Source organism: Mastigoproctus giganteus, chromosome 6 (assembly GCF_048544385.1).
Source record: "Mastigoproctus giganteus isolate SK-2022 chromosome 6, ASM4854438v1, whole genome shotgun sequence".
NCBI classification, from domain to species: Eukaryota; Metazoa; Arthropoda; class Arachnida; order Uropygi; family Thelyphonidae; genus Mastigoproctus; species Mastigoproctus giganteus.
The window spans coordinates 179881022-179908870 of record NC_143580.1 but is presented as its reverse complement, the minus strand read 5'-3'; the positions used below and the strand labels follow the sequence as shown (position 1 = coordinate 179908870).

Below are 27849 nucleotides of genomic sequence, written 5' to 3'. Positions count from 1 at the left end.
GTGTATGCCCAAGGTTACCAACACTCTCGCCATCATGAAGGTGGAAGCAGAAAATTTTCAGAATGACAAGACCTAAAATATGGTCCACTTGACTCAAGTGGATCAGGACTTTTTTTTTTTTTTTTTTGTTAGTTGTTGGTGCATCGGCTTCTGTGACCATAATGCGCCTCCCAAGGTTTTTTGCACTACTCTGATCCAAGTCCGAGGCGGTATTCGAACCCGCGACCTTTGGGTTGCCAGGCAGGCACTTTTCTGATCTCGACATTATTAACGCTAAACTTCCCTTCAACCTTTCACCGGCTTGGAACCTCTCATGGCTAAAGTTCCCACATGTCAAAAAGAGCATCACGGGAGTTTAGATAAACTTTAAATACAACACGTGCTCACTTCTCTTCCATTTGCCAACTGATGGTGGTTTATTCAACGAAAGTCCCTCGTAACGACTATTGGCACCACCAGTCTTCTCCCTTTTTTTCATTTACGTCTTTTAACCTCTTTATGACAACCAGGGATTGGAGATCTGCATTTCTACTTCTTTGCGCTCATTTTAAAATCTGTTTAAAATATTTTCACCCCATTCCCCGCCTTAGTTCTTTTTAATGCTTCTTCCAACCTAAATTTAGCCACCATCTACCAAAAAAGCTTATTGCAGATTTATACAAGGTGAGTACTGTTTTCTAAGCATTTGCTATTCATTTTTCAGTCAGATTTATCACAGTATTATAAGATTACTATAATTTCACTATTGTTACCATTACATAATTTTTTTGCTATTTCTTTTTCTGTTCATCATAGTTTACTTATCACAGTCATCCAAATACAACACTATTGCATTTGTGAAGATTTCAGGGAAATGGCTCTTTGTGTGTACTCAATTGGAACAATAACTTAAATGCACTTTAACAGTAGACACTAGAAACGATTAATGGACATAGTTTCTTTCCTTTTGTCCTCTTGGAATTAGTGTATTTTTTTTGTTTATAGTCATTTTGCTTAGAGTTGTGTGGTTTACTGATTTAAAAAAGAAAAAAAGTAGTTAAATTTTTTTTTTTTTTTAACTTTCAGACTGTATCACACAACATTTCTGTTGTGCGAGGATTGATTAATCCAGAAACAGTTGATATTAAAGTTGTTGCAGTTGCATCATTTGGTATCTTAGCCGAATCATTTCTTGAAAGCAAAGATGCCAACATTTATATTCATAGAAATGGAGTACATGATGCAAAAAATAAATTTCAGCTTGGTAAATCAATTTGGAAACCTGAACTACTTTCCTTGAAAAGAAGTCTGCAGACAACTGGAACTGAAGCAACAGTGACATGGCCTGCTAACTGTGCTAACTATGAAGTTTTATGGAAAGTTGTTGATGATGCAATCGAAGTTACTGGTCATCTCTATACTTCAAATAATGTTTCCGTTCTCACACTGTGGCCAAATACTTTGTATTCTATTCAGGTAAGTGATGGTTAGAATTTGTGCTACTCGTTCTTACAAATTATATTTTTATTCTTTCTAATTTTATTAAAATTCTAGATTCATTTTTCTTTGTAATTTATAGGTATCTGTCAGATAAAGTGTTTTTGCATATACAAGATTTGGGAACATTTTCAAAATGAATTTTAAAGTAATGCAAATCTGTAATGAATTAAACCACTAGGACTTTTGAGCCACTCTGACAATTGTGCTCCAACCATTCTACATGAAGGTATTTTTGTATGATCAGTTATTGTTGTATTTAACAGTGTAATGCAAATCTATAATCGGTTGCTACCAGGACTTTTTTTATTATTATTCATGAAGTGTGCTGACAGTTGTTCCAATCATTCTTAATGAAAGTATGTCTTTTCGTAGGGTCAATTATTGCTGTATTTAATAGATATATTATGTCATGTTAAATGTTATGAAAACTCCCCCCCCCCTACAAGGTGGATTTAAATTGCTCACAGCAGTATGAACTATGTCACTGTAAGCTACCTTAAGGATTTCAGGCACTAATTTTAAACAAATGGTAGGTTAATCTTTTCACAGTGTCATTTAATATCAGCATGGAAAAATGATGCAAGGAAGCAACCATAAATGCCATCAGTAAACAAAAAAAAAAAAAAAAAAAAATTATCTACTTTGTTCATCTGTTTGAATAATTTAAAGTATATTTACACTAGCTACTTCAACAGCACTAAGTGGAAGAAAAACATCTGCACATCTGTTCTTCCACTATCATTTTTAAATTTGTCCTCTTGTGTTTGAGAAAAAGAGGATTCCAAAGCATTTTAGTTTATTTGAATCATATGCCTTAGTAGAGACATATAATGCAAGAAAGCAAGCTTATACAGCATCAGCCAAAAAAAAAAAAAATACTTTCCCATTTCACCCATCCATTTGCTCTAAATTTTTGTCTAGTTCTGCCTTGTATTTATTTAAGCTGTCAACTTCTACAGCGAGAGATAGAAGTTTCTTCCAGCAATCAACCACCCACTGGTTAAGAGCAAATTTTCTCACATCTATTGTACAACAGTCTTTCCTCAATTTGAATTTATGTCCCCTCAGGCGATTAATCTGGGTAAGAGGAAGGTTCCCATCAGCATTGAGCTTCCTCAATCCATTCAAAGCCTTATACACCTCAATCAGATCAGCTCTTAGGTGCCTAGTCTCCAGACACTGTAATTTGCAAAATTTAAGCTTTGTTCCATTCATTAATCTTGTTGCCCTCCTCTACATCCTTCCTCAGATGAGGCCTCCAGACCTGTATACAGTACTCAAGGTGTAGCCTGACAATTGCCTTATACAAGAGAATAATCACCTCCTTATCCCTGCTAGAAAAATTCCTGTATATCATTGACAAGGCACCATGAGCTTCTCTTGCAGACTATCTGCACTGCTCATAAAACTTCATATCTGATTGCACAATTACCCCCAGGCCCTTTTTAGTTTCCCACCCTGAGTGTAGTACCACACAGTTGACACATTACTCTGGGGTTACTGTTACCCTTATGCAGTACTTCATATTTGTCAATGTTAAACTTCAGTTGCCACCTCTCAGTCCATCTGCTCAACTTTTCTAAATCCTGTTGCAGTAGCATACTGTTATTAGTGTCATTAACAATCCTGCCAACCTTCATATCATCTGCAAACCTACACATTAAGATATACCTTCATCAATATACCTTCATCAATATCATTAATAAAAATACAAAACAACAATGGACCCAACACTGAAGCCAGGGGGACTCCACAAAGAGCAGTGTACCATTTTCTGTCTTCTCCCACTCACCCATCCCTTTATCCATAGCAGCAACTTGCCCTTAATGCCACACTGCTCCAATTTGTACAGCAGTCTTCCATGTGCAACAGCATCAAAAGCCTTTCTAAGATCCAATTATATGATGTCAAAATTATTCTTTGCATTCGGTTCCTTTGTGACCACATCATATCAAGTCAAACTGGTCACACAAGACTTCCCCTTAACAAACTTATGCTGTGTCCAAACTATAACTGAAGTCTTGTCTAGATGATCCTGCCGTGCTTCTTTAAACAATGCTTTCATTAATTTCTCCGGAACAGAAGTTAAACTAATAGGTCTGTAATAACAGTACTTATCACCGTTTGATCCTCCTTTGTGAATTGGGGTTACATTTGCACATCTCCAGTCCATGGGTACCTTCTCCTGAGTCAGAGGAAGCTCTCATAATCATGGTTAAGGTTTGCTTACTTCCATTTCTGCTTCCTATAGCTTAACTGGATAGTTCCCATCCACCACAGGTGCCTTTATATTTATTTTCAACAATTACTGCTCCACTTTGCTCTCAGTTATTACAAAATCATTTAGCTCACTTCCAGAGTTTAATATGCCTCTGGCATTACCCCCCCCCCCTGAATAAATCCTCATGTGTAAATGTTGATGCATAATACTCATTCAGTTTGTTAGCTACCTGAGCAGGATCATCAACGGTTGAACCATTGATATCAAGTGGACCAATCTGATTCATCCTCTTCCTTCCAGATTTACATAAGTAAAGAACTCTTTGCTGTTTTTTTTTGCATCCTTTGCCAAAAATTTCTCGTAATCTGCCTTTGCCTGCCTAATCTCCTTTGTGACTTGATTACAGACTAGCTTATATCTGCCATAGACTTCTGTGTTGCCTGATAATTTATATGAATCCTATGCATTTTTCTTCTCTGCCACAAGCCTGATTAATTCATCTGACATCCATTTAGGCCTGAACCTTGAACAGTGTTTCTTAATTGGTATGAAAAGTCTAGTAGCCTCCAAGATTAAGTCCCTGAAGGCTTCCCATTTAGAATTCACTTTTGGTAACATCATCACCAGTTGATCCCATTGTATAGAATTTAAAAACTGTCTGGACCGCTGTAGTCACCTTTACGAAAACTAAAACCCTTCCCTTTCCGCTTGATTGGTAGTTATATCTTTAAGTAAATATCACAAAAGGCTTGCTAGTGTGTGAGCAACCAACCCACAAGTTCCAGTCAATATCTGTGAAATTAAAATCCCCCATTATGAGACAATCTGATTTACCGGCCCACTTTATTTCTCTGTACAATTGTTCATTATACTTATCAGAGTCATCAGGCTTATAACACACTCCTACTCTCAATTTTTCTTTCCCAGTGCTTATGACTCAACATTTCACTGTCCACCCATGTCAACTGGCTGCACTTCCTTAGATTTTATGTGTTTCTTAACTAACAGCATAACCCCTCCTCCCTTGCTATCCTTTTTGTACACATTGTACTCCCCAAATTCCAATTCTGCATTCTTTATATCTGTGTGACACCACATCTCTTATACCCAACAATATCTGCCTTTTATGTTTTGCCAAACACCTCAAATTTATTTACTAAACTCCTAGCATCGCTAGGAGTTTAGTAAATATGGGCTGTGTTAAATATAATAAATACATGTTCAGCTATGACTCACAGCAGTCTCTGAAATCTCCCGCACCCTGCTTTTCAAGTTGCTGCTTATTCCACTAGAAGCAGTGCTAGAATCACTCTCACTTCTGTCAGCACCTACTGTTAATCTATTTGTCTGTGTATCCCTCCAAGCTAGCAGTTTCCCGACCCACCTAACACTGCCTCAATAGCATCAGCAAATATTCTTGTATCCTTTCTATTTAAGTATATCCATCCCTGTAGAAGCATTCTCTCCTGTTACCAACACGGACCAGGCAGAGAAAAATTCTATCCCATGAGCCTTGCACAATCTCTCCAGGGCCGAATTGATTGACAAGGCTCTCGTCTTATACTCCCTCCTATTGTGTCTGGGCAGAATTGCAGACACTTCCAAATTCAACCCTAACTCTCGGCTTTTTTGTGGACTAATGTTATTAATGGAGTGCCCATTGTTGTTTTCTGTATTTATCAATGATACCAAATACGGAGGATGCAGAAAGATCAGGGAATGACCATCGCATATCCCCAGAGCAATATGGCCTTAGTTGCTAATGCTCCTAAAAACCAAATAATAACAACAACAACATTTATCAATGATATTGATGAAGACATATCAAGCTTAATGTCCAAGTTTGCATGTGATATGAAGTTTGGCAGTGTTGCTAATGACAGTAATGAAAGTATGCTTCTGCAACAGAATCTAGAAAAGTTCGGCAGATGGGCTTGAGATGTGGCAACTGAAGTTTAACATTGACAAATGCAAAGTACTGCATACGGGTAGCAGAAACCCCAGAGTAAACTGTAAAAATTGTGTGGTACTACTCGAGGTAATGGAAAATGAAAATTGTACAGTCAGATATGAAGTTATCTGAGCAATGCAGACAGGCTTCTAGGACAGCTCATGGGGTTTTGTCAGTGATATACAGGAATTTTTCTAGAAGGGATATGGAAGCAATTATCCCATTATATAAGGCAGCATTTCCCAAACTTTTTTAAAAAGTCACAGAACATTTTTCAACTTGCAATATATTTATGGAACACAAATTTAGCAGGAGCCAAAGAACTGTTCACTAATAATATTTTTTTACATATGATGCACTGTGCATAAGGAGAATCTTTATTTCTAACAGATGTAAAGCCAAGGTTCAAATAAGTGTCATCATACTTTCGTTTTGGTCTTTTATTAGTTGGTTCCTAATAAGTTGGTTTCACTTCAAATTTTTGGGGAACAAAAGGCTGCGATTGTTTATCCTCACTTTGAATTGTGACAATATTGTGTTAGTTTTCATCAACCACAGTTGCAATACTAGAAGTACTGTACTTGCTTGTGTTAAAGTTCCTTTTTTTCAACCACAAATCCATGGTCATTTATTTTAATAATAATATTTCAAAATACTGATAATTATCCAAAAAAATTTATACAATGTAGTGAGTTTATTTATATCTTTTTGCTTCCCCCCCCCTCCATCAAATCGTCTACTCCAGGCTAAATCGCATATGAATGGCATATTAGATCACTGCATTGCTACTTTTTCGTAGATGCCATTACCTCTACACATACCTCTCTATGCAAAGCCTGCCAAAGTGTCTTTGTTCTGTGTCTATTTGATTATTAGTCAATGCCAGTATATTAATAACCAGAGATAAATTATTTAAAAATTATAATGATACAAAAGTGGTGTACGCTACAAATATGCAAAATTTATTTATTTTATTTTATTTTTTAAATTATTAATTACGATTTTTCACAGACCACTTGTTCACATCTCATGGAACACTAGTGTTCTGCAGAACACATTTTGGGAAATGCTGGTATAAGGCAATGGTCAGGTCACATCTTGAGTATTGCATAGGTCTAGAGGCCTCAGTTCAAAAAGAATGTAAAGCTGCTGGAATGAGCAGAGAGAAGGGCAAAAAGGTTGGTTAGGGGAACAAAAGGGTCCTTTTAGCAAGAAAGGCTTCAGTTCTGTGAATTGCAGCATCTGGAAACTAGGCACCTTCAAGGTGATCTAATTGAGGTGTTTGTCTGCTGATGGATTGAGCAAGCTCAATGCTGATGCACACAGGGCATAAATTCAAATCGAGGAAGGACAGTTGCAGAATAGACGTGGAAGTTTGCCTTTAGCCAGAGAGCGGTTGATTTCTAGAACAAAGTTCCACATGTTGAAGTCGATAGCTTAAATAAATTCATTGAAGAACTAGACAAACTATTGGAGGGAATGGATAGGTGTGTGTGGAAGAGTTTATTTTTTTGGATGATGCTGTATAAGCTTGCTTTCTTGTATCATATGCCATTATTAAAGCTAATGTTCAGCTACCATTTGCACAAGAAGCAAGTTTTCCACCTGCTAGTTAAAAATCAAGTTAGGACTGATTCATATAAATGGTTCTGTTTTGTTCTTAAAGATAAAAAAAGTATATCATTAATCCAACTCTTTATCCAGCCTGCAGATTCTCAGAAAATCCACAATGCAGGTCTTTGACATAAGATTAAGCACCACTAACTTATGGAAAGCTAAAGGGTTTCAGATGTAATTTTGAGGTAATTACTGACCTTATGAAGTGCGCTCTCTCTATCTCTCTCTCTCTCTCTCTCTCTCTCTCTCTCTCTCTGTCTGTGTGTGCGCGTGCGCGCGCGCGCACGCATTCAATTCTACCATTAATGTCAAAAAATAGAAATTCATATTGTTACCTATGGAACAGTATGTATTTTTAAATTATTTAAATTTTAATTAATAAGTGATAAAAAGTATTTTACCAACTATATAACAAAATTTAAAAACTATGAACAATGAAAACATTTTCATGAGATAAAAATATTTAAAAGAAAACAATGCTAAGGTAGATTTAATCTGATATGCACTGGGAATGAACTTACTTCATTTCAGAAAAACATAGATCTGTTGGAAAAGGTTCACAGAAGAGAAACAAAATTAGTTTGGGCACAAAATGATTTTCTTACTAAGAAAAACTGGGATTCTGTAAATTACAATCTTTGGAGACTAGACATCTGCATAGTGACTGACTAAAGTATATAAGTAAATGGGTAGTTTGAATGAATTTAAAGGTTAATTGGTAGGAATGGGCAAATAAAGTGGGAATTTCTTTTGGCTAATGCTTTGTATTAGCCAAACACATCATGTTACTAATATTAATACTCAGACTTTTTTGGGTTTTACATTTTTGTGGGTCTTGATCTTAAACATTCTGAGATTGATTAATTTAAGATTTTTTTATTTTTTTTATTTTGTATAGGTTTGCTGTTTGGAATCAAATGGATATAAAAAGATAGAGAGTGAAGCCCTCTTAATTAATACTCAAAATATAAGGCCAGAAGAACCCAAAATATCAAGTTACAAAACATGTTCTGGTGAGTTTTCTAATATTCAATATTCTATTTTTATTATATAGCTTAATGCTATAATATAGCTTAAGCCATTTTATAATTTTAAAGCTCCAACTTAACATACCTCAGGCACCTTATCAAACAACTTTATTTCCACTAGTCAGGTAGTTATAGCATTAATAAACAGTTTAATCATTTAATGATGTCATCTGCTTAAAAATAGTGCAAATACCAAGACAATTTGAGCTTAACACTAAGTCTGTTCTGTTCTAAGCATTAAGCCCATTACACTTGCAAAGCAATTAACCTCTGGTCATAAAAACTCAAGAGAAGATGGGAGAAGGAAGTCCTGTTTTTTATAACTATTTTTATTACTAATTTAAGAACATTTTAAAGTGACATAACACAAAGTGACTGAACATTGCTGAAAGAGGTACACTGGTAAAAATATCAAGTGATAAAATCCTTATTTTAATTTTTCATTTTCAAAAATTCTCATTTAAAAGGTACTAATTTAAAGATATATGGTGTGGAAGTCTACCCCCCCCCCCAAAGTATGTATTTTGTGTGTGTTGAATTACATATTTTAGCTACTGTAAATTTTGTAATTCAACACACACACACACACACACACACACACACACACACACACACACACACACACACACACACACACACACACACACACACACAGTATTTCTTCAATTCCAAGGCACCATCGATTGCAAGGCGCACCTTAATTTCAGTACCACCAACAGAAAAAAAAATAAATCTAACAAATATTTTTATTATAATAGAATTCAATTTACTAACAACAATAGCATTTATCAGTAGGTATGTTATTTGCTTTATTTCTGAACCTTCTGAGCTATTGTTATCTTCAATCTTTATTATCCCATAATATATCGTCTTCTGAGCCATCGAGAGCATTGTTGATGCAACATTTTTTAAATGAGTGCTGCGCTATTCGTTCTGCCAATTTTGATGCCGGCGCTTTCTTAATTTTTCTGGAAGATGTCAGTGGAAGGTTGTCAGTCAACAGCCAGGATTCATATTCCTTTCTCAAGTAATCCTTAAATGGTTTGTTGATTGAAACGTCGAGTGGCTGCAGTTGGCTAGTCATACCACCAGGAATCACAACCAAGTCACCACGTTTTTGCACGATTTTATTTTTGACCCGTTCGGACAAATGTCCACGAAATGGTGGGTGGGTTACAAAGACTTCCAGGACATCTATTCCAAACAACATTTAGCCAGTCTTCCATAATCTCTGCCAACATCCATTCATTTTTTTTGTGCATGCACAATAACATCTTTGGGTCAAATTTCATTCTTCGGTATGGTTTTTCGATTTAAAATTAAATATGGTGGCAACTTTCGACCATCAGCGGTGATGTGCTGCTTTTTGTAGCACTTGCCTATAATCTTGATTTCTTTAGCACCTTTAGCGTTGATGGTGTAATTTTGAGGCATATCGAAGAAGACCGGGGTTTCATCAGCATTTCCAATTTGACTAAACTCAGTTTCATCACCTATTGCTGAAAGTTAATCAGCTTCTGTTGAAAGTCTGCAGGAATTTTTTGACAGATAGATGTTCGGCACCTTAATTATAATCCGCTATGACGCACGAGTCTGTCGCACCAGCCACGACTGCCTTTAAAAATTATTTTCTCTATTCCGAGGGACTTGGCAATTTCTCTGGCTTTCAATTGCATGGCTTGTCGAGTGATGGGTAATCATTTTGCGCATGTCTCCATTACAAAACGTATCACAGCTTCATTGACTTGTGGAAATCTTCCTTTCTTAGGCCCTGTAAAACACTTGGTTGTTGCTTTGCACAAAAATAAAGAATTGCGATCACTTCTCCAACGACAAACATTTATTTCACTAATGTCAAAATGTCGACTTTCAGCTCTATTTCCATGTTCTTTTGCATACACAATAACTTTTTCTTTCAATTTCTGCTCCATAGTGCAATCTTTTTGACATTTTAATGTGCAATAAGGGATTAAAATGAACGAAATACAGTAACTCCACTTCATTAAAATTAATAAGAGGTAAACTCCTCTTATTAATTTACTAGTAACTCCACTTCTTACATACTTTTGAAGATACAAACAAAACTTCCTAGTTTTTGCTGAGTGAGCTCCACTATAATGAAATAATGGTGGCTTCACATTTCGAAAGCACGTGAAATCGCCCATGCCACTTTATTCTCCAATGGAATTGGAGAATGCGATAACGGTCAAACTTGGAGATGGGGTTTCCCATCTCCAAGTTTGACCGTTATCGCATAAAAACAAACGTGTGGTGCCATGTGATTTATTCTTAGAATCGAAGAAATAAGGTGTGTATATATATATATATATATATATATATATATATATATATTAGAACTTATGAAGTACGTAACTTTAATATTTACTTTATTTCATGCGTATAATTTATGTTGCATTATGTGATCCATATTAACAATAATTATTACTAACCAGCAGTAGTGGCACCTTTAATCATAGCAAAAATAAGTCATGTTGTTTCAGATTAGATTAAAGTGACCAGGCATCCCGGATATAAGTTTTTCCCCACATTGCAAAATGTCCCGGATTGGACATGTAGACATCAAATCACAAAGACTACTTATATCATGAATCACGATTTTGCATTTTTTTAATTTTATTGTATATCCTGTGACACCTTTTGTCTCATAGATGGTGCTGGCTGACCACATAAACAGTCACCTCACATCTGTCATTTGTGATTGAGGTTTGTGGCTAGAAGATCAGATTGTTTATTGGCTTCAGTTTTCGCATGATAATTGTAACTTTGGACAACAAAAACAAATACATATGTATTAATTGCATTATGTTTTTTTGTATTTTTGATATGAAAGTAATATTAAAATTAAATATAAATTCTAAATTTAAAAAATAATAATTTCAGATTTACTTCGCCATGTCGAAGAAACAATACTGTCGATTTAAAGATGAATTAAAAGAATTTGGTTTCATCAAAAAATCCAAAATTTGAACACAATGTACACTGCAATAGGGAGTTTTCGATTGCATTGGGGGGAAAGAATCACATCACCGGGCATATTTTTTCTGACAAGCATCAACAGTTGTTTTTAGCTGCATCTTCTACGACAAAATTAAGTAATTATTTTCGAAAAGTTGAATTCGGATCCAAAGAAAAAGAATTGGCAATTGCTGAAGCAGTATTTGTGTATCATACTGTTTTTCATAATCAGACATTTAGATCAATTAACTACACTTATTCGTCAATTATTTGACCAAAATTTTTCTTAATTGTGGTCGTACAAAAACTGAAACAATTATAAAAAAAGGTATTTGTGCCTTATATAATTTACAGATGCATCAAATCACAAAGACATTAAAATATTTCCCTTTTTAATCGGTTTTTTTTACTACAATGTAGGAGTGCAAATAAAACTCTTGGATTTTTTATCTCTACCAGGAGAAATTTCTGAAATAATTAGAGACTCAATTGTAGAAATAATAAAAAACAATAATTTGGAAAATAAACTTCTTGCAGTTTGTGCTGACAATGCTAATATAAACTTTGGAGGTCTTCTACGGAAAGGAACAAATAATGTTTATAATAACCCAAAGAACCATCTTCAGAAACCAATTATTGGAGTTGGTTGTGCTGCAACATATAGTGAACAATACTATTCATTCAGCAGCAGATCAACTTCCTATTGATATTGAGGACATCATTCACACATGAGGAATTATTAAGGTTTGAAAATGGCAGAAGGTTATCAAATTGTAGCAGAATACTTAATGATTTTGTAATAACTGAGAGCAAAGTGGAGGAGAAATTGTTGAAGTTAAACAAAAGAAAAGCACCTGGGGTGGATGGGATCTATCCACTTATATTAAAGGAGGCGGCAAAGCAACTAAGCAAACCCTTAGCCATAATTATGAGAGCATCCTTGGACTTAGGGGAGGTTCTTCCCACGGACTGGAGATGTGCAAATGTATCCCCAATTCACAAAGGGGGATCGAAGGGTGACACGAGTAATTACAGACCAGTTAGTTTAACTTCTGTTCCGGGTAAAATAATGGAGTCACTGGTTAAAGATGCATTGCAGGATCATCTAGACAAGACTGCAGCAATAATTCAGACACAGCATGGGTTTGTTAAGGGAAAGTCTTGTCTGACAAATTTGATAGGATATTATGATGTGGTTACAAAGGAACTGGATGCAAAAAATAATTTTGATATCATATATTTGGATTTCAGTAAAGCTTTTGACACTGTTGCGCATGGAAGACTATTGTACAAATTTGAGCAGAATGGTATTAAGGGTAAGTTGCTACAATGGATAAATGGATGGTTAAGTGGGAGAAGACAGGGTGGTAATCAATGGGTGGCTGCTCTTAGTGGACTAATGTTATTAGTGGAGTCCCACAGGGTTCGGTGTTGGGTCCACTGTTGTTTTGTATATTTATCAATGATATTGATGAAGGTATGTCAGGCTTAATGTCGAAGTTTGCAGATGATACAGAGGTTGGCAGGGTTGTTAATGACAGTAATGGCAGTGTGCTACTGCAACAGGATCTAGATAATTTGGACAGATGGGCTAAGAAGTGGCAACTGAAGTTTAACCTTGACAAATGCAAAGTACTGCATATGGGTAGAAGTAATCCCAGAGAAACGTACCAACTGTGTGGTACTACACTTAAGGTGATAGAAAATGAAAAAGACCTGGGAGTAATTGTGCAGTCAGATATGAAGTTCTCTGAGCAATGCAGACAGGCTGCCAGGGCAGGTCATGTGGTTTTGTCAATGGTATATAGGAATTTTGCTAGCAGGGAGAAGGAGGTGATTGTCCCTCTGTATAAGACAATGGTCAGGCCCACGCCTTAAGTACTGCGTACAGGTCTGGAGGCCTCATTTTAGGAAGGATGTAGATTTACTTGAGCGTGTACAGAAAAGGGCAACAAGATTGGTGAGGGGAATGAAGGGATCCTCTTACCAAGAGATTCTTAAGTTCTGCAAATTGTAGTGGCTGGAGACTAGGCACCTGCACGGTGATCTGATTGAGGTGTATAAGGCCTTGATTGGGTTGAGCACGCTGAATTCTGATGGGATCCTTCTAGTTGTTCAGATTACAAACCTAAGGGGACATAAATTCAAATTAAGAAAGGACAGATGTAGATTAGATGTGCGGAAATTTGCCTTTAGCCAGCGGGTGGTTAATTGCTGGAACAAACTTCCATCTGTCGTTGTGGAAGTTGATATGTTGAATAAATTTAAGGAGGAACTGGACAGGCATTTGGAGGGAATGGTGTGATTTTTTTTTTTTTTTTTTTTTGGCTGATGCTGCATAAGCTCATACACTTGCTTTCTTGCCTCACATGCTACTACTACTACTATAGTCAAAATTTATAGTCATTTTTATATATTTACAGTAAGGTTAGAGTTATTAAAAGAAATCTGTGAAAATGCAGGGTTGGAGTACATACGCTTGCTAGGATACAGTAAGACCAAATGGCTGGCTGTGATGCCTGCAATTGAAAGAGTTTTTTTTTAAAATTGTATTCACCTCTAAAATCGTATATTTCTTATCTGTCGACAGCTGTCCAAGGATTCTGCTGTTTTTTGAAGATGATCTCTCAGAAGTATGGTTGTATTTCATGCACAGTCAGGCAGCAACATTTCCTAGTGAAGCAAAAAATATCGAAGGCAATAAAAATACAAGTATGGAAGTTTCTGAAGAGATAAATGATTTAAAATTCAAATTAAAAGAAAGAATGGATACGCAGTATCTACCACTCATTGTATGCAACCAGTTAACGAATTTAGAAGAAAATAGTTGCTCCAAAAAAAATTACTTCATTTCCAATGTGAACAGTTTTTATCGGAACTGTATCCAATATTTAGAACTCCGCTTAATAAATTTTCAAAATATTAATTGTTTTAGATGGATCAGTCTTAAAAATTGTCATAATTGGCAATGTGTGGAAAAAAGTTTTGAATACATTTCACATACGATAAAATGAAGTTAATTGATGTGGATGAAGAAGAAAGTGGGCTTTTTGACGAGATATCATATTTAAAAAAAATATGCTGATGATTCAAAAATAAAAGAATGGAATGATGAAAGAATGCCAACAGATACAAGGTGGGTCGAAATATTTAAACATTTTGATGCAAGGGATATACCATGAAGGCATTTGAAAAGTGTTATTGGATTTGCATTGTTTGCTGGGAACCAGTGGTGCAACGGAAAGAGTTTTCTTCCAAGTAAATAGGTTGTGGACGTCAGAAAAAACACAACTGACTGTAGCAACACTGAAAGCGATACTGCAAGTTAAGTGCAATTTTGCTAATTCTTGTGAAGAATTTTATGAAGAAATAGCAAATAATGAAGAATTATTAAGAAACATAGGTTACATTTGTTTTTTTTTACTAAGTGTGATATTTTATTTTATAAGTTTAGTTCAAAGAAGTATATGTATTTGATTTATATTTTGTATGTGAATATTTTTTTATAAATAAAAACAAATTTTAAAAAAATATGTATATTGTTGCTAGGGGGATTGTAAAATCCCCTCTCCAGATGTCCTGCATTGGAATACTAAGAATTTGCTCACATACAGTATATGAATAGTAAAATTCCCTCCCTCCCCAAATATCCCACATTGGAATACAAAAAATCTGGTCACTTTAGATTAGACAGATGTCCAAATTTGTTTCTTATTTCTGGAAAAAGTTTAATTTTGGATTGCAAAACTTACTAAATGTCATTATTTTAAAAAAATTTTATTCCAGTATTACTGATGTTAAATTTTAAGTAAACATTAGTGACATACTATCTTGGACCACTTTTTCAAGCTTAATTTTTTGATTAGTGATGGCAAGAATAAAAATTTATTTTACTCCTGACTCCAACAAAGGGCATTTAGAATTCATTATAATTATAAAAGTTTTGTTTCATCAAAAATAACATGTAAAAAACATTTTTAAATTTTCATTAATAAAATAAAAAAAATGACAATTTAATAAGTATTGCAATCCATTAGTATTGATTTAAGAAAAAGTTTGCCCTTAACAAAGTAGTTATTGAAAGAAAGAGGGAAACTCTGCATTGCCGGTCCTTTGAGGCAAAAGTTATCACAGGACAAAGTATACAAAATGACTGGGAGAAATCAGAAGTGAAAAACTCTGGAAAGCCAGTGAGATAATGTCTCCTTTCCTGATCTAAAACTATCACAATCTTAGGTGAATTTAGAGGAGAATGGCAGTTGTATGTTGAATGAATGGAAAATTGCTGGGATGATAAAGAGAAATTTAGCTGATGCCGCCCCATCTCTTAAAAAGAAAGCTACAGTTCATTTACCCCTTAACCTAGGAAGGTCTGATCTAAGAGGCACTTATATTATGACAACCAGTAAACAAACATTTTTCACTGTTTTAATCAATAAAAGTTTTTAATTTTATTTATAAAATTAATTATAAATAATTATTATGAATTATAAATTTTATTTACACATTTTTTAAATAAAAAATTATTCTCTAAATTCATTTCATTTTGTGATAGCTTTAGACCAGTAAACGAGGAATTGTTTTACTGGCTTTCCAGAATTGCAATTCTGAAATTTATTCTAGTCATTTTGTATGACTTCACATGATAACTTTTGGTCTGAAGGAAAACTACTATCACATTGCCAATTTGGAATTTTTTTTTTTTGTTACTTTGTTTTATATACAGGCAGACTTTATTTCCTTAAGATTTAGTGTTCTTTAAAATTTGGTGTCTTCAACCTCATCCCATAAACATTCAAGTTAAGAGAACTGGGTGACCTCTGGAGGAGACTGACGACTTTACAATAACCATTCCTGCACAAATCTTGCCCAGTGCATCTTCCTTCTGGAAGACTCTCTCACCATCAGGGAACGTCAGAACACTGACGTGTATATGGTGCAACTGGTCTTTGCTATCAAATAACCTTGTTCACATATCAGGGGGCCTAAGATATCTAGCAAAACATTCTTCCAGAACAGGCGGCTGTTGCCAGCAGCTTGCACTGTTGATTGCTTCTTGTCATATATACCATTCTATTGGCTTTGTCCAGTCCATGATGTTCACAGCATCTGGTGAGATGTAGATATCCAGCGTGCGTTCGCTTCCCCCCCTCCTGACTGAATTTTATCAGTCAGGAGGGGAAAAGCAAAATTCATTGCTCTGATACTCCATATGATGAATAGTATATTGGATAGTCCTACTAAAGTGCTCTGGACTTTGCCACATTGTTGGTAGTTCTTGCTTCATTGTGACTCTCCTGTTAGTTTACACAAGGAGCTACTATTGCCATCTTTCACCTTGTTTGCTGACTATCAGCTTTGCAATACGTTTTGTGCAAGATGGTTATTTTAACACTTGTCTGCCACTCCTAGTACATTTGCATAATTATCAGAAGCAGTCCACCTCCCCACCAGCAATCGTGCATTACCGAAAGCTCATCATTATCACAGCCTCTGCCCATGTTTCCCACACTATTTTCCAGGCTATATGTCAGTACATCAGCCGTTGACTGCTTCACCTGGTCAAGTTTTTACTCAGTCTGCTTGCTTCCATTAAGGTAGGTAGTCCTATTTCAATGCCCCTTGATAGTGTGTGCGCACTCATGCACACACCTTGACAGAACCTCATGGGCTGCCCTAACAGACTGTCCAATGTTCAGAAAACCTCATATCAAATTGTATAGTTACCCTCTTCTTCTTTTCTTCATCTACTATCTTAAATTTGGTAATGCCAAGTGGTAGTTTTTGTTACTCCAGAAGTAAACTTCAATTGCCATTTCCCTTCCCCCCCTCATTTCCATATAATTGATCTAGGTCTCTGATTACTGTCATTAACCACCCTCCCCAGCTTTGTTTTATTAGCAAACTTGCATATTAAACTTAAAATTCCTACTTTACTACTAAGACAAATGTGGTTATGTCTCTGAGACTACTGTAGAAATAAGAGTAATAATGTTACCATAGAACTAAATGCAGCAAATAAATGTAACATTAGGGTTATACTTGGCATAGTGTGATTTTTTGCTAACTGATCTCCAAGATTTCTAATGTTCAATTTAAAATTAAAATCATAAAAATAAAAAAAGGAGAAAGATGACGCTTGGTGTAAAGGCAAAACTTTCCACCCTAGAGCCATACCTTCACATCCAACAGAAAATAAAATAAAAACAGGGATCCACAAAGCACTATTTATTTAGAGAGCATTAATTCTTGGGAATTCCAAAAAGATTGTATTTCATTAATGTACATTCTTTGTGATTCAAATAAAAATGAAAAGAAATGAACAAACTTGAAAATATAACATATGTCGTGGCCACCGCTATCCATAGTTTAAATTAACAAAACAAAATACAAATTTAAACATTGATATATTCAATCAACAAATATAAAGTAAACACAAATATAAAAATTAACTTTGGGAACCAAATCATAATAAATAGAATAAACAAATATATAAATGAAGTTCATCCCTGTAAATCAAATGACAGACTATGCTAAATTAGCATAAACTACAAATAAAGATTGGAACAGAAGAAACAAATAAGTGGGGGGGTGAAAGAAAGTCAGACTATATTGTGACCATATCAAAAGTAACTTTAGTGCGAATACAAATGTGGTTATGTCTCTAAGACTATTGGCTGGATGGCAGTCAGTGATTGATTTATGATTCTTTTAGCATTCACAAATGATATTTTCTGAAGTGGTACTTAATGAGCTTCCAGTTTTCGTTTTAGTTCATTCATTGTGGAAGTGATACTCATCCTTTAGGGAGTGTGAAGGTGCATTTGCACTACTGAAAGTAGTCTGTTACCTTTCTCCTTTTTTTTTTTTTTTGTTCTTTCTTAATTTAAATGTTGGGTATCTATCTTGTTCAGATAGTAAAATCACATCTATATCTTGTCAGGTATAATCTTAATGTTGCATTTATTTGCTGTATTCAGTTCCATGGTATAATTAATGTTCTCTTATCTCTACAGTAACCTTGAAATGCTTACATCACTATCATTAATAAAAAAAAAAAAAAAAAAAAATAGAAAATGCAATTGGCTGAGCACTAAATCCTTTGGGACCCCACTAATAAGAGTACCTATTTTTAAATATTGTCTCCATCCCTTTATCCAAAATAATAACCTGCTCTAGTGCCACATTGGTATTTATAGAATAATTGTTCATGTGCGTATCATATCAAAAGTTCATGTTAGTTATGCTTCATTACTATATAGAATCATTAATGACAGTTTGCATCAGGATCAAGGTAAATCTCCTCACAGCAGTTTGGAGATCTGGTAATATGATTGACATGCATATTAAGCAAAATAAATGATTAGACTGCAGAATTCTGATAAAAATGGAACATACATGTAAATTATACTTTAAATTAAGAAAGGATAATTGCCCATTAGATGCAAGAATTTTTCTTTAGCTAGAGTAATTAATTATTCTGGTCTTGTGGAAGTGGGAAGATTAAGGAACTAACTTAGAGGAACTGGATAAATATTTAAATGAAACAGTTGAGGGAAATATGGGTTAGCTTTAGGATATATAGTTTTTGATGATTGATGCTGTACTTAATTTTGATAATATTAAATGGAAATAGAGTGGATTCCAGTTATTTGGGCCACCGGTTAATCAGGGCAGCTGTTTTTTTTGGGGTTGCCCCAAAAATCTTAAAAAAACAGAACCCAATTTAGAAAATAGCCGGTGTTTACTTTGCTCAATTGGGACAACATGCCGTTTAATCAGGGCAGAAGACCGCAGCACTGGAGATTACCCTACAATTGTCTCCTACCGTACCACGTGGTTCAGTCGGATTTCTGGAGGTCACAACCATAAAAAAATAAAAACAATTAGCAGTCACTTGTTTATTGGGCTTTTCTGTTAGTGCAATCTATCATAAATGGATAGTAAACTCGATCTTATTGAATTTGCGATAATACTGACAGCTGGAATTCTGTGGATTATTATGATGGAAATGTATTTACACTTCCATGGAATCTTCAATCATATAAAAAAATTAATTTTCAGAATCTTCTCTTCATTCCTATTTTTAAAGCTTCATAACTTGTTACTCCGTTCTCACTTGCACGTGCGTATTGTGTTACTTTTTTTTGTGCGTTCTTTGTTATTGATTGCTTATCTTTTTACTGTTTTAAATTTTAATCCCCACCCACAAATCTCAGTGAACAGAATTTCAACTAAATAGTATGTACATATTACAGTATGTATTAATTATTCCAATTATCTTCCGATTTTCACGTATCATTTAATTTTTTAATTGGTAAGGTAATAAAGGGTAAATCTGTACTTAATATATCTTTACTTTTATAGCCTGTGGATAATATTCCTCCTATTTTCGCTAATTAGAATTGCTGTTTAATAGAATTAAAATTCAATTCAAAAACGTGATCACAATGACCGGCACTTACTATACATTGTATAGTGAATGGTACTTTACTATGGTAACTCCATTGTAATGTGATTTGATTGTACAGTGAACCAATTGTAAAGCAGGGGTCCATTGTATTTTTAACTATTTACGGGAAACTTTGGATAATTGGGGCATCTGCTTGATCAGGCCAAAATGCACTAGTCCCTGTGTCCCACATAACTGGAATCGACTGTATTTGATTAATACAGTATAGAAACACAAATCATACTTTGTTAATTAATTTTTAATATTTTATTTATTTTTTTTTTTAGAGACTCTGCGGTCAGAACTTTTAGCTGGCTGTGCTACTGGATTTTTGTTGTTTCTCTTTCTTTTGGGAATAGCGTGTATTTTCTTGTATTATAAGAAAGAAGCACAAAAAGAAAAATCCCAAGGTTCTTATTTTGTGGAAAAAGGTAAGCATTTTATTAAATTTTTTTGCAAAATATAGTCCTGTGCTGTAAAACCAAGTCTGAGGTTTGGCTTAGTAATGATATTGTCAAGTCAGCTGGCAAGCGATATATTATATCAGCCCCCCCCCCCCCCTAATTCTGATGTGCAGGATGGAGATTTTGCCTCAGAACAATAACTAACAATCTTTACACACACCAACTCTGACATAAGCACAGTAAGTTGTTTTAGAATTAATATATATGTTTTCATTCTGTAATTAATTTATGTCATGGGGAAGTTTAAGTCATAGAATTTGCTGTTGCAAACTTTGAGCAAAATTTAGCAATGGCAAACTTTAAAAGTTATTTTAAGTCCCACATTTATGGAATGTTTTACTCTGACATAACACATTTTCATGTTTGTAAACATTATTGATAGAGCAACATTTGTCTGCAGCAGAAAAAATATATTTTGAAATAAATTAAATTATTTCATTAAATGATGCTGTAATGAATGAATGGACATGTTCATTCAGCATCATGTACTGTCTACCATATGGAGATTTGTATCTATGATGCCTGTGACCCATGATTTATTATTGCTTGTACTTTTTTGATTTGTCTTGCTTCACTATATCAGTAATAATTACTCTGACGTCGGTTATCTGGAATAATTTGAAACGCTGATCTTTTAAGTGACGGTTATAGTGATCATGTTTGCAAATTGAATTTTGATTCAAATAAGCAAAAGATTAAGTTTAGTACCCGTTTATAACAGACTGTACAAACAAAAAGCCCAATAAATCGAAAAGTGCAAATTGTTTTATGGTTGTGACATCTAGAATTCTATGTGACCTTCAAAAACGTGCTTTAGAAAAATATCACAGAGACTGCTGGGTTTTCTTGGAAACCACAAATGAAGTTCAGATTAGTTTAGCTCCAGATTCGGTAAGAATAATATCAGCCCGAAACTGTGCAATTTGTTATTTTTCTCAATTTTTTGCGGTAAATGAAACGAAAAGAAAACGCGTAGTTTTAAAAAACATTGCAACAAAAAATGGAAATTATTAATAGAATTAGAAAAGGTGAAATCTCTCCAAAGAGTTTAATGTGGGGACTTCAATAACTTATGACATCAAGAAAAATGCTATAACAGAATTTGTGTTGATTATGGATAGTGAAGGAGGATCTACCTGGAAAAAGATTGTCAAAACTTGAAAATGCTGCTTTAGAGGGTGCACATTTGTGGTTTCTTCAGAAGCAAAGTTTAGGTGAACCAGTGTCTTGTGTGAAAAAGCATTGGATTTTAATTTAAAATTAAGAGCTAATGAAGATTTTAAGGAAAGCACAGGTGACTGAATAACTTTAAACTGCAACACGGTATACGGGAACTAGATATTCAAGACAAGAAACTTTCTGCAGACAAATTGGCAGTGGTCTCCTTTAAAAGTAAGTTTGCTTCAATTATAACAAATTAAGAGAAAGAAATGTTTATAATGATGATGAGATTGGCTTATTATGGAAGCCAATAAAAGAGAAATGCCCCTCTTTAGGTTTTAAGATGAGAAAAGAGTGAGTTACAATTACTGTGTGCAAATGCTACTGGGATGCACACATTGTCCATCTTTGTTATTGGTAAGAGCATTTAAAAATCTTTCTAATTTTCCTGTTTTGTATAAAAATCATAAAAATGCCTGGATGGGTTTTTTTTTTCGGAGATTGGTTTATAAATTTTTTAATTTAATCGTAAGGTAAAATTAAATAAATTTAATCTTATTTTACATTTGATTATCCAGAAAATTTAGCTATCCGAAAGAGGTCTGACATCAATTATTCTGGATAACTGATGCTCTACTGTATATAGGAGCCGACCGGGCTAGCCGGGTGGGTAAAGTGCTTGCCTGGCAACCCAAAGGTCGCAGGTTCGAATCCCACCTCGGGCTTGGATCAGAGTAGTGCAAAATCCTTGCGAGGTGCATTATGGCCACAGAAGCCGATGCGCCAAAAACTAACAAAAAAAAAAAAAAAAACTGTATATAGGACGATAAATTAATTTGCTACTGCTTTTAACTTTTCTGTGAGACCTACCTTCATTAATTGTAGAATTTTATACATTTAACCAGAAGAAATTAAAGTTAAAAGAACATTTCTGAATCCCCTAGCAAAGTGCACTTTTTTTTTAGAAGAACTGTCATTAAATAAGCTAAGTGACAAACTTTTTTAATAGTGATGAGTGTTCAAGCAAAAGTGTGCACTTTACTAATGCAGTTCAGTTTTTTTTAATATTCACCTAGTTTAACAATTTTTCTTATAACAGTATGTTACAAGGTATGAAAAGGAGTTCCCAGCTTGTATTAAAAGAAATTGTTATATGTAACAATTTGTAACCAAACAAAATAAAATACAGGGATTTTCCAATAATTTATTTTTGCATAACGACTAGCGAGACTAGTGGTGTAGAAGTACGGTGTTATACGGGGATTGCTTGTATATTATAACATTTGTTTTGCCATAAAAAAAAAAAAAAAATTACAGCATAGGTAGCTGGAGCTTTTGTTCAAAATGCCAAAAATTAAATCTATCACTAAACTTGTGGATCACTGATGTCTTTGCTACACATGACACTATTGTCTTTTGTGTTCTTTGTGGAAAGAAAATTTCAGATTGACCAACATGTGAAAACAACATTGCATGTTGTGGTCCAAAACAGAAAAATTGTCAGATCTATTGCTTTTAACCAAGCCACTTACTTTTCAAAGAATCATCTAAATTTTTCATCTAAATAAGCAGAAATATCCCTTTCAGTAACTTACGAAATCCAGTTTTCGAAAAAAAAAAAAAAAAAAAAAAATTCTATAAATCAAAACTTTCCACATGAAACCCACCTTGAGGAAGAATTATCTTAATGGTGGTTGATATTGGAGAAAGGTGCATCTGGATGTCCACTGATGAAGTGATAGATTAGTGTATGCAGGCATTTGTTATATTGCAAATTTTTTATAATGTAATAAATTAGATGCAGACACCTCTTGTCCACACTTGCTTGCTTGTAAGGTTCTCTAACCACTCCACCATTGCAAGATATGTGAATGATTCTTTGCAGTAATGGCCAAACCAAGAATCAACCCATAGTGGGGGGTGGGAAGTGAATTTTTGTTAGTTGCTCTGCTCTACCTATGATAAAAACAGTTCCTCTATTACAGGTTTTCTATCCCAAACCTGATACACATTATTTGCTTAGCCTAGATCTTAGAGAAATAGTTTGGGAGTATTATTCTTATATAAAAAAGATCTTTGTAAAAGCTCCTATACGTATAGTTATTTACAGAGATATGTGACTTGGTATTCTCTTCCATTTTGTGTTATTAAGTGTCTATTTTGATACAGTAGCAAGCCTGGTTATACTTTATGCCAAAACCTTTGATATATTTATATATCAAAGAATCAAAATTAACTTTATATATATAGAAAAAAAGTGTATATGCATACTACAGCTACTGGCACTGCTAAAGTAGTTACAAAACATTTTCCTGTTCATAGATTATCATTGTGCTTGATTACCTAATTCCATAACCAAACCTGATATGTGGGAACTTCCTTTTGCTTCATGTAAAAAGTTCAATAAATTTCAACCATTCATGGAGGTATAAGAGAACATAAATCTGATAATGTTTTAAAAATAATTCCAGTATTTTAAGAAAAATAGATTATTATTATTATGACTTTCATTTTCAGAGGTTTCAAAAGCTCATGGTTTTAAATATAGTCTAGTCACTTTGATGTGGAAAGATCAATTTCTGCCTTTAAAATGAGTTTGTGTGATAAGTGCCACAGATTTACAATGGACTGCAAAGAAAAATATATTGTTCTGTACTGTAAGAAAAGTTATTCCATGTGAGAGTTCTAAGATGATCCTTATGCTAAAACTTAGCTACCAACTCTCTGGATTTACAATGGAGAATCCATCTTTTTTACTTGATTCAACCTCTTCTCTGTCTCATCATCATAATATAGTTGGCAACAAAGTTTAAAAAAAAAATAAAAAAAAAATTAAACTTGGAATTTTTTTAAAACAATTTGGCAAATTTCTGCATATTTTCATTAATGAATTGGCTGTCAGTATGCTGCACTAACTACTTTGCACAACAGAAATGCCAAATAATAGCATTATTTGGCATTTCTCTGCAATCCTTTTAATAGTAAGATGCCAAGAAATATGACATAAAATTTCAGAACATACATAAACAAGACTTTCCATTTATTGTAAAATCTTTTTCATATGTATAATCTATATCGATGTGACTTTGATTGCAAGTGGTGGGAAATGCAATGAGCCATTTGCAAACAAATAAGCATAAGAACAGCAAACAGTGCATAGATCTAGTAATGTATTTTCACTTGACAACTTGAAATATCAGTCCACAAAATAGATTGTACACAGTGCAAGAAAATTTAAACATGCAACAGCCAACTGGGAAACCAACTGTTGGAGTTCAAATATCCAAGTGCACTAAGTAGTTGTGAAATTACTGTATCACTGTGGGGATTCCCATATGATTTTATATGGTTATTAAAAAAATGGTAGGGGGAGAATCAATTTGTTTCTGGTACTAAGAATTGATAGGAATATATTTAGAGTAGTTTAATGAGTATAACTGAACCCTTTCACATAGTTTTTCATGTGTGGGTTGTGAGGACTATGTTCATAGATTGGTTTTCAAATGTCTATATATGCATGAACTATCTTAAATTTTTCATAGTACATGGTGCTATCTCTTATCCATGTCTCTAACTGATAGGCAGTTTTAATAGATGGCAGTACAAAAATAGTTTTGAAAATTGAAGCAAGATTTTGCACCTGTCTGCTAGTGTTGACTACTATTGGTTTTTAAAAGCCAGAAGAATTGATATAAAAATATAGATGTAGAGGAGATTATTGCATAAAAAAAATAAATATTTTTTTGCCAAAAGAATATTTAAAAGCATGTACAAAGTTTTTTCATTTAAACTTGAAAATATAGTTTTAAGCTTAATAAACTAAAAATGTCTTTTACACTATGTGAATATTTTTATTTCAGAGCGATCTTCCTTGTCAAAAGAGAACCAAGTGGGACAGTTCACATATGCAATTAAAGATTTTCCATTGAACTCAAAAGAGAACCACACTGGATGTTTCACAGATGGTGTAATTAAAGATTGCATATTGAACTCTTACCTCAACAGGCTACATAAATGGAACAAAAGCACATCAGTTTCTGCACAATTGGATAACTTAAATGTATAATGTATATAGAGCACTCTTATTGTATATAGTATGCAGTTCTAACTTTTGTACAAATTATTTAATTGCCGATAGACTACTTCATAATAAATTTTATTTTAGTAATATGTATCCATCTGCAGTATTTCTTTGTAATTTTTTTTCCTTAATAAGCCAAGTGAAATAAGATCATATTATCCAGTGTTTTCAACTGGATAATAGGATATTAGAGATGAAACAATTGCAAATTTCTGCTGCTGAAGGGTAATCTAATTTTAAAAAATTAAATGCAAGGTGCATAAAATTAAACATGGGATTCTTTTTAAGACCTTTGCCTAATTCCCTTTTACACAACTCTTATTGTGTAAGATAAAAATTGAAAAACATAATATTGAAATGACAATTTCCACCCTGAAAAAGTTATTGTTGCTGTTATGCTACATGCCATCATATCCATTAATGTGTGCATATCATTAATGCAAGCATGTTCCCTTAAATAACTCCCTATCCAAAAATTGAGACTTCCTTCTGATTGGGAGAATACAACAAATGGAAATGCCTTATGAGATGGTCATTGGTAAATATCTCCTTGAGGAATTTCTTGATTGTATGGTAATGTAGGGCAGGGCAGTATTGTGCATGAAGGAAATTGTCTTTTAGCAGTGATGGTGTTGTGGTGAAGGGAACACTTGATGATATATATAATCTTTGTATACAGAAGTAACACATACAATATATCCTTCGTGACAGCAATGCCATGGTAGAGATCACACTCCCCTTGACTAATCACAGAACACATTCAAAGCTTGTTGGTAATGTTTTCTCATGAAACCATGGGCCTAAGATGAAGTTTGCCGTGAAACCACAACTAACTTGAACCACCATAAGAACTGTTCCCAAGTTGTGTGAAATGTGTTTTGATCCACATTCTTAAATTCAATTCTAATACACAGGTTGCTGTTCAAGTGGAAACAGGCTTGCACTTAGATGTTTATGTAGAAATATGCTTTATTAGACCATCCTGCAGTTATTTAGCATGAACTAAGTGTGACAAAAATCACAGTGCAAAAAGTGTTAAATATACGGAAAGGCAATTTGAAAACATGAATTTTTGTAGGGTAACACAAAAATTTTTGCTTCACTGTACCATTGTGTTTTAAGCTAACAGTAGTTTCATAATTTGTTGTGAATTATAAGAAAGAAGTATTTGTTTACGGTGTTGTAAAACAATAAAATGACTAACACTGCAGCAGTGGTATCCCAGTTGTAACAAACGTGGTGACATGGGTCCTGATAGACTATTTTTGAAAAAAGGTTTCTGGTTGTTTCCAAATTCTGCTTGTAGTATACCAATGCTTGCCCTTTTCTTAATGATTGCAATACTTAAGTATAATTATTGTACATATAGGGTAAAACCTCATTCTGCATGTGATAAGCAAACTAGTTGTACACTGATTTCATTGTGCCACAGGCTGCTTTGGTATTACACTACTCTAAATAAAAAGCACTATTGCCATGAAGAAGTATATTGCTATTTCATTTAAAATGTATGCCACCACTGGTTTTGATCCTGTTTGGAGTCTCATCAGTGGACTTTGTGAAGACCTGAACACTGCAGTGACAAGATATATCCATATGTGAGATGGTGCAACAGGTAAAATAAACTCAGATAAATTTAGGGCATAGCCTTCTGTACAACAACGAGCAAACTATTTGATACTACTGTATTGCATCTTATATTCGGAAGACATTGCCACAAGTTGCCTTGGTATTGCACTGCTCCAACAGAAGTATATTGCTATTTATTTAAAGTGTATGCCATTATCTAGATCAATGCACTACACAGCAAACCTAGTTTGCTCACTGCTATACACACAGAATGAGCTTATGCCCTGAGTCTGCTGACGAGGCTACTAGGATACGGTCGTGTTCAAAGCCCTAAGTCGATTTTTCTTATTTATTGATTTGAAATTGTTTTTCTAAAACTTTTGATTTAAATTTAGTAGTATAACATTATTTTGTGATTTTCTGATTAATTTGGTGTATTTATTCTTTACTCGGCCTTGTAATTGCATAAAAGTATCGGTAAGGGTATCCACGTGTTTGCAACTTCGCTGAACGAGAAGTTCTTTAGCCATATTTAGCCGCTTGATTGAATATTTTTTCCATAGAATTATTTCTGTAAGTAGCTTATAGACCTAGTAAGGATCGTTAGTTTATTCTGAATTGAGACAGCGAGATTTGAAAGTTAATTAATACTTAAGTGTCTGTAGATTTACCGTTCGTAACTTTCCCGCCTTTGTGATACGATAGTTATATACCGTACTAGATAGCGTTAGTTGAACTTCGTTAGCAGTTAAATTGTACTTTTAAATAAATACATATAACGACTTAGATTACAAACGTAATATAATTAATTATATTTAACATAATTAATTAACAAATTAATAGAATCATG

At 34.1% G+C, this 27849-nt stretch overlaps 1 protein-coding gene across 1 annotated transcript in view; it reads left to right on the top strand.

Annotated features, from left to right (window-relative positions):
- LOC150084781 (uncharacterized) overlaps positions 1 to 25415 on the top strand; it is a 55905-nt gene extending 30490 nt beyond the window's left edge. The window contains exons 5-8 of the mRNA XM_090376354.1: positions 1066 to 1455; positions 8167 to 8281; positions 20012 to 20155; positions 25210 to 25415. Coding sequence (XP_090232480.1) covers positions 1066 to 1455; positions 8167 to 8281; positions 20012 to 20155; positions 25210 to 25415 — 855 coding nt within the window. The remainder of the gene's footprint in view (positions 1 to 1065; positions 1456 to 8166; positions 8282 to 20011; positions 20156 to 25209) is intronic.
- The last annotated feature ends 2434 nt before the right edge of the window (positions 25416 to 27849 follow it).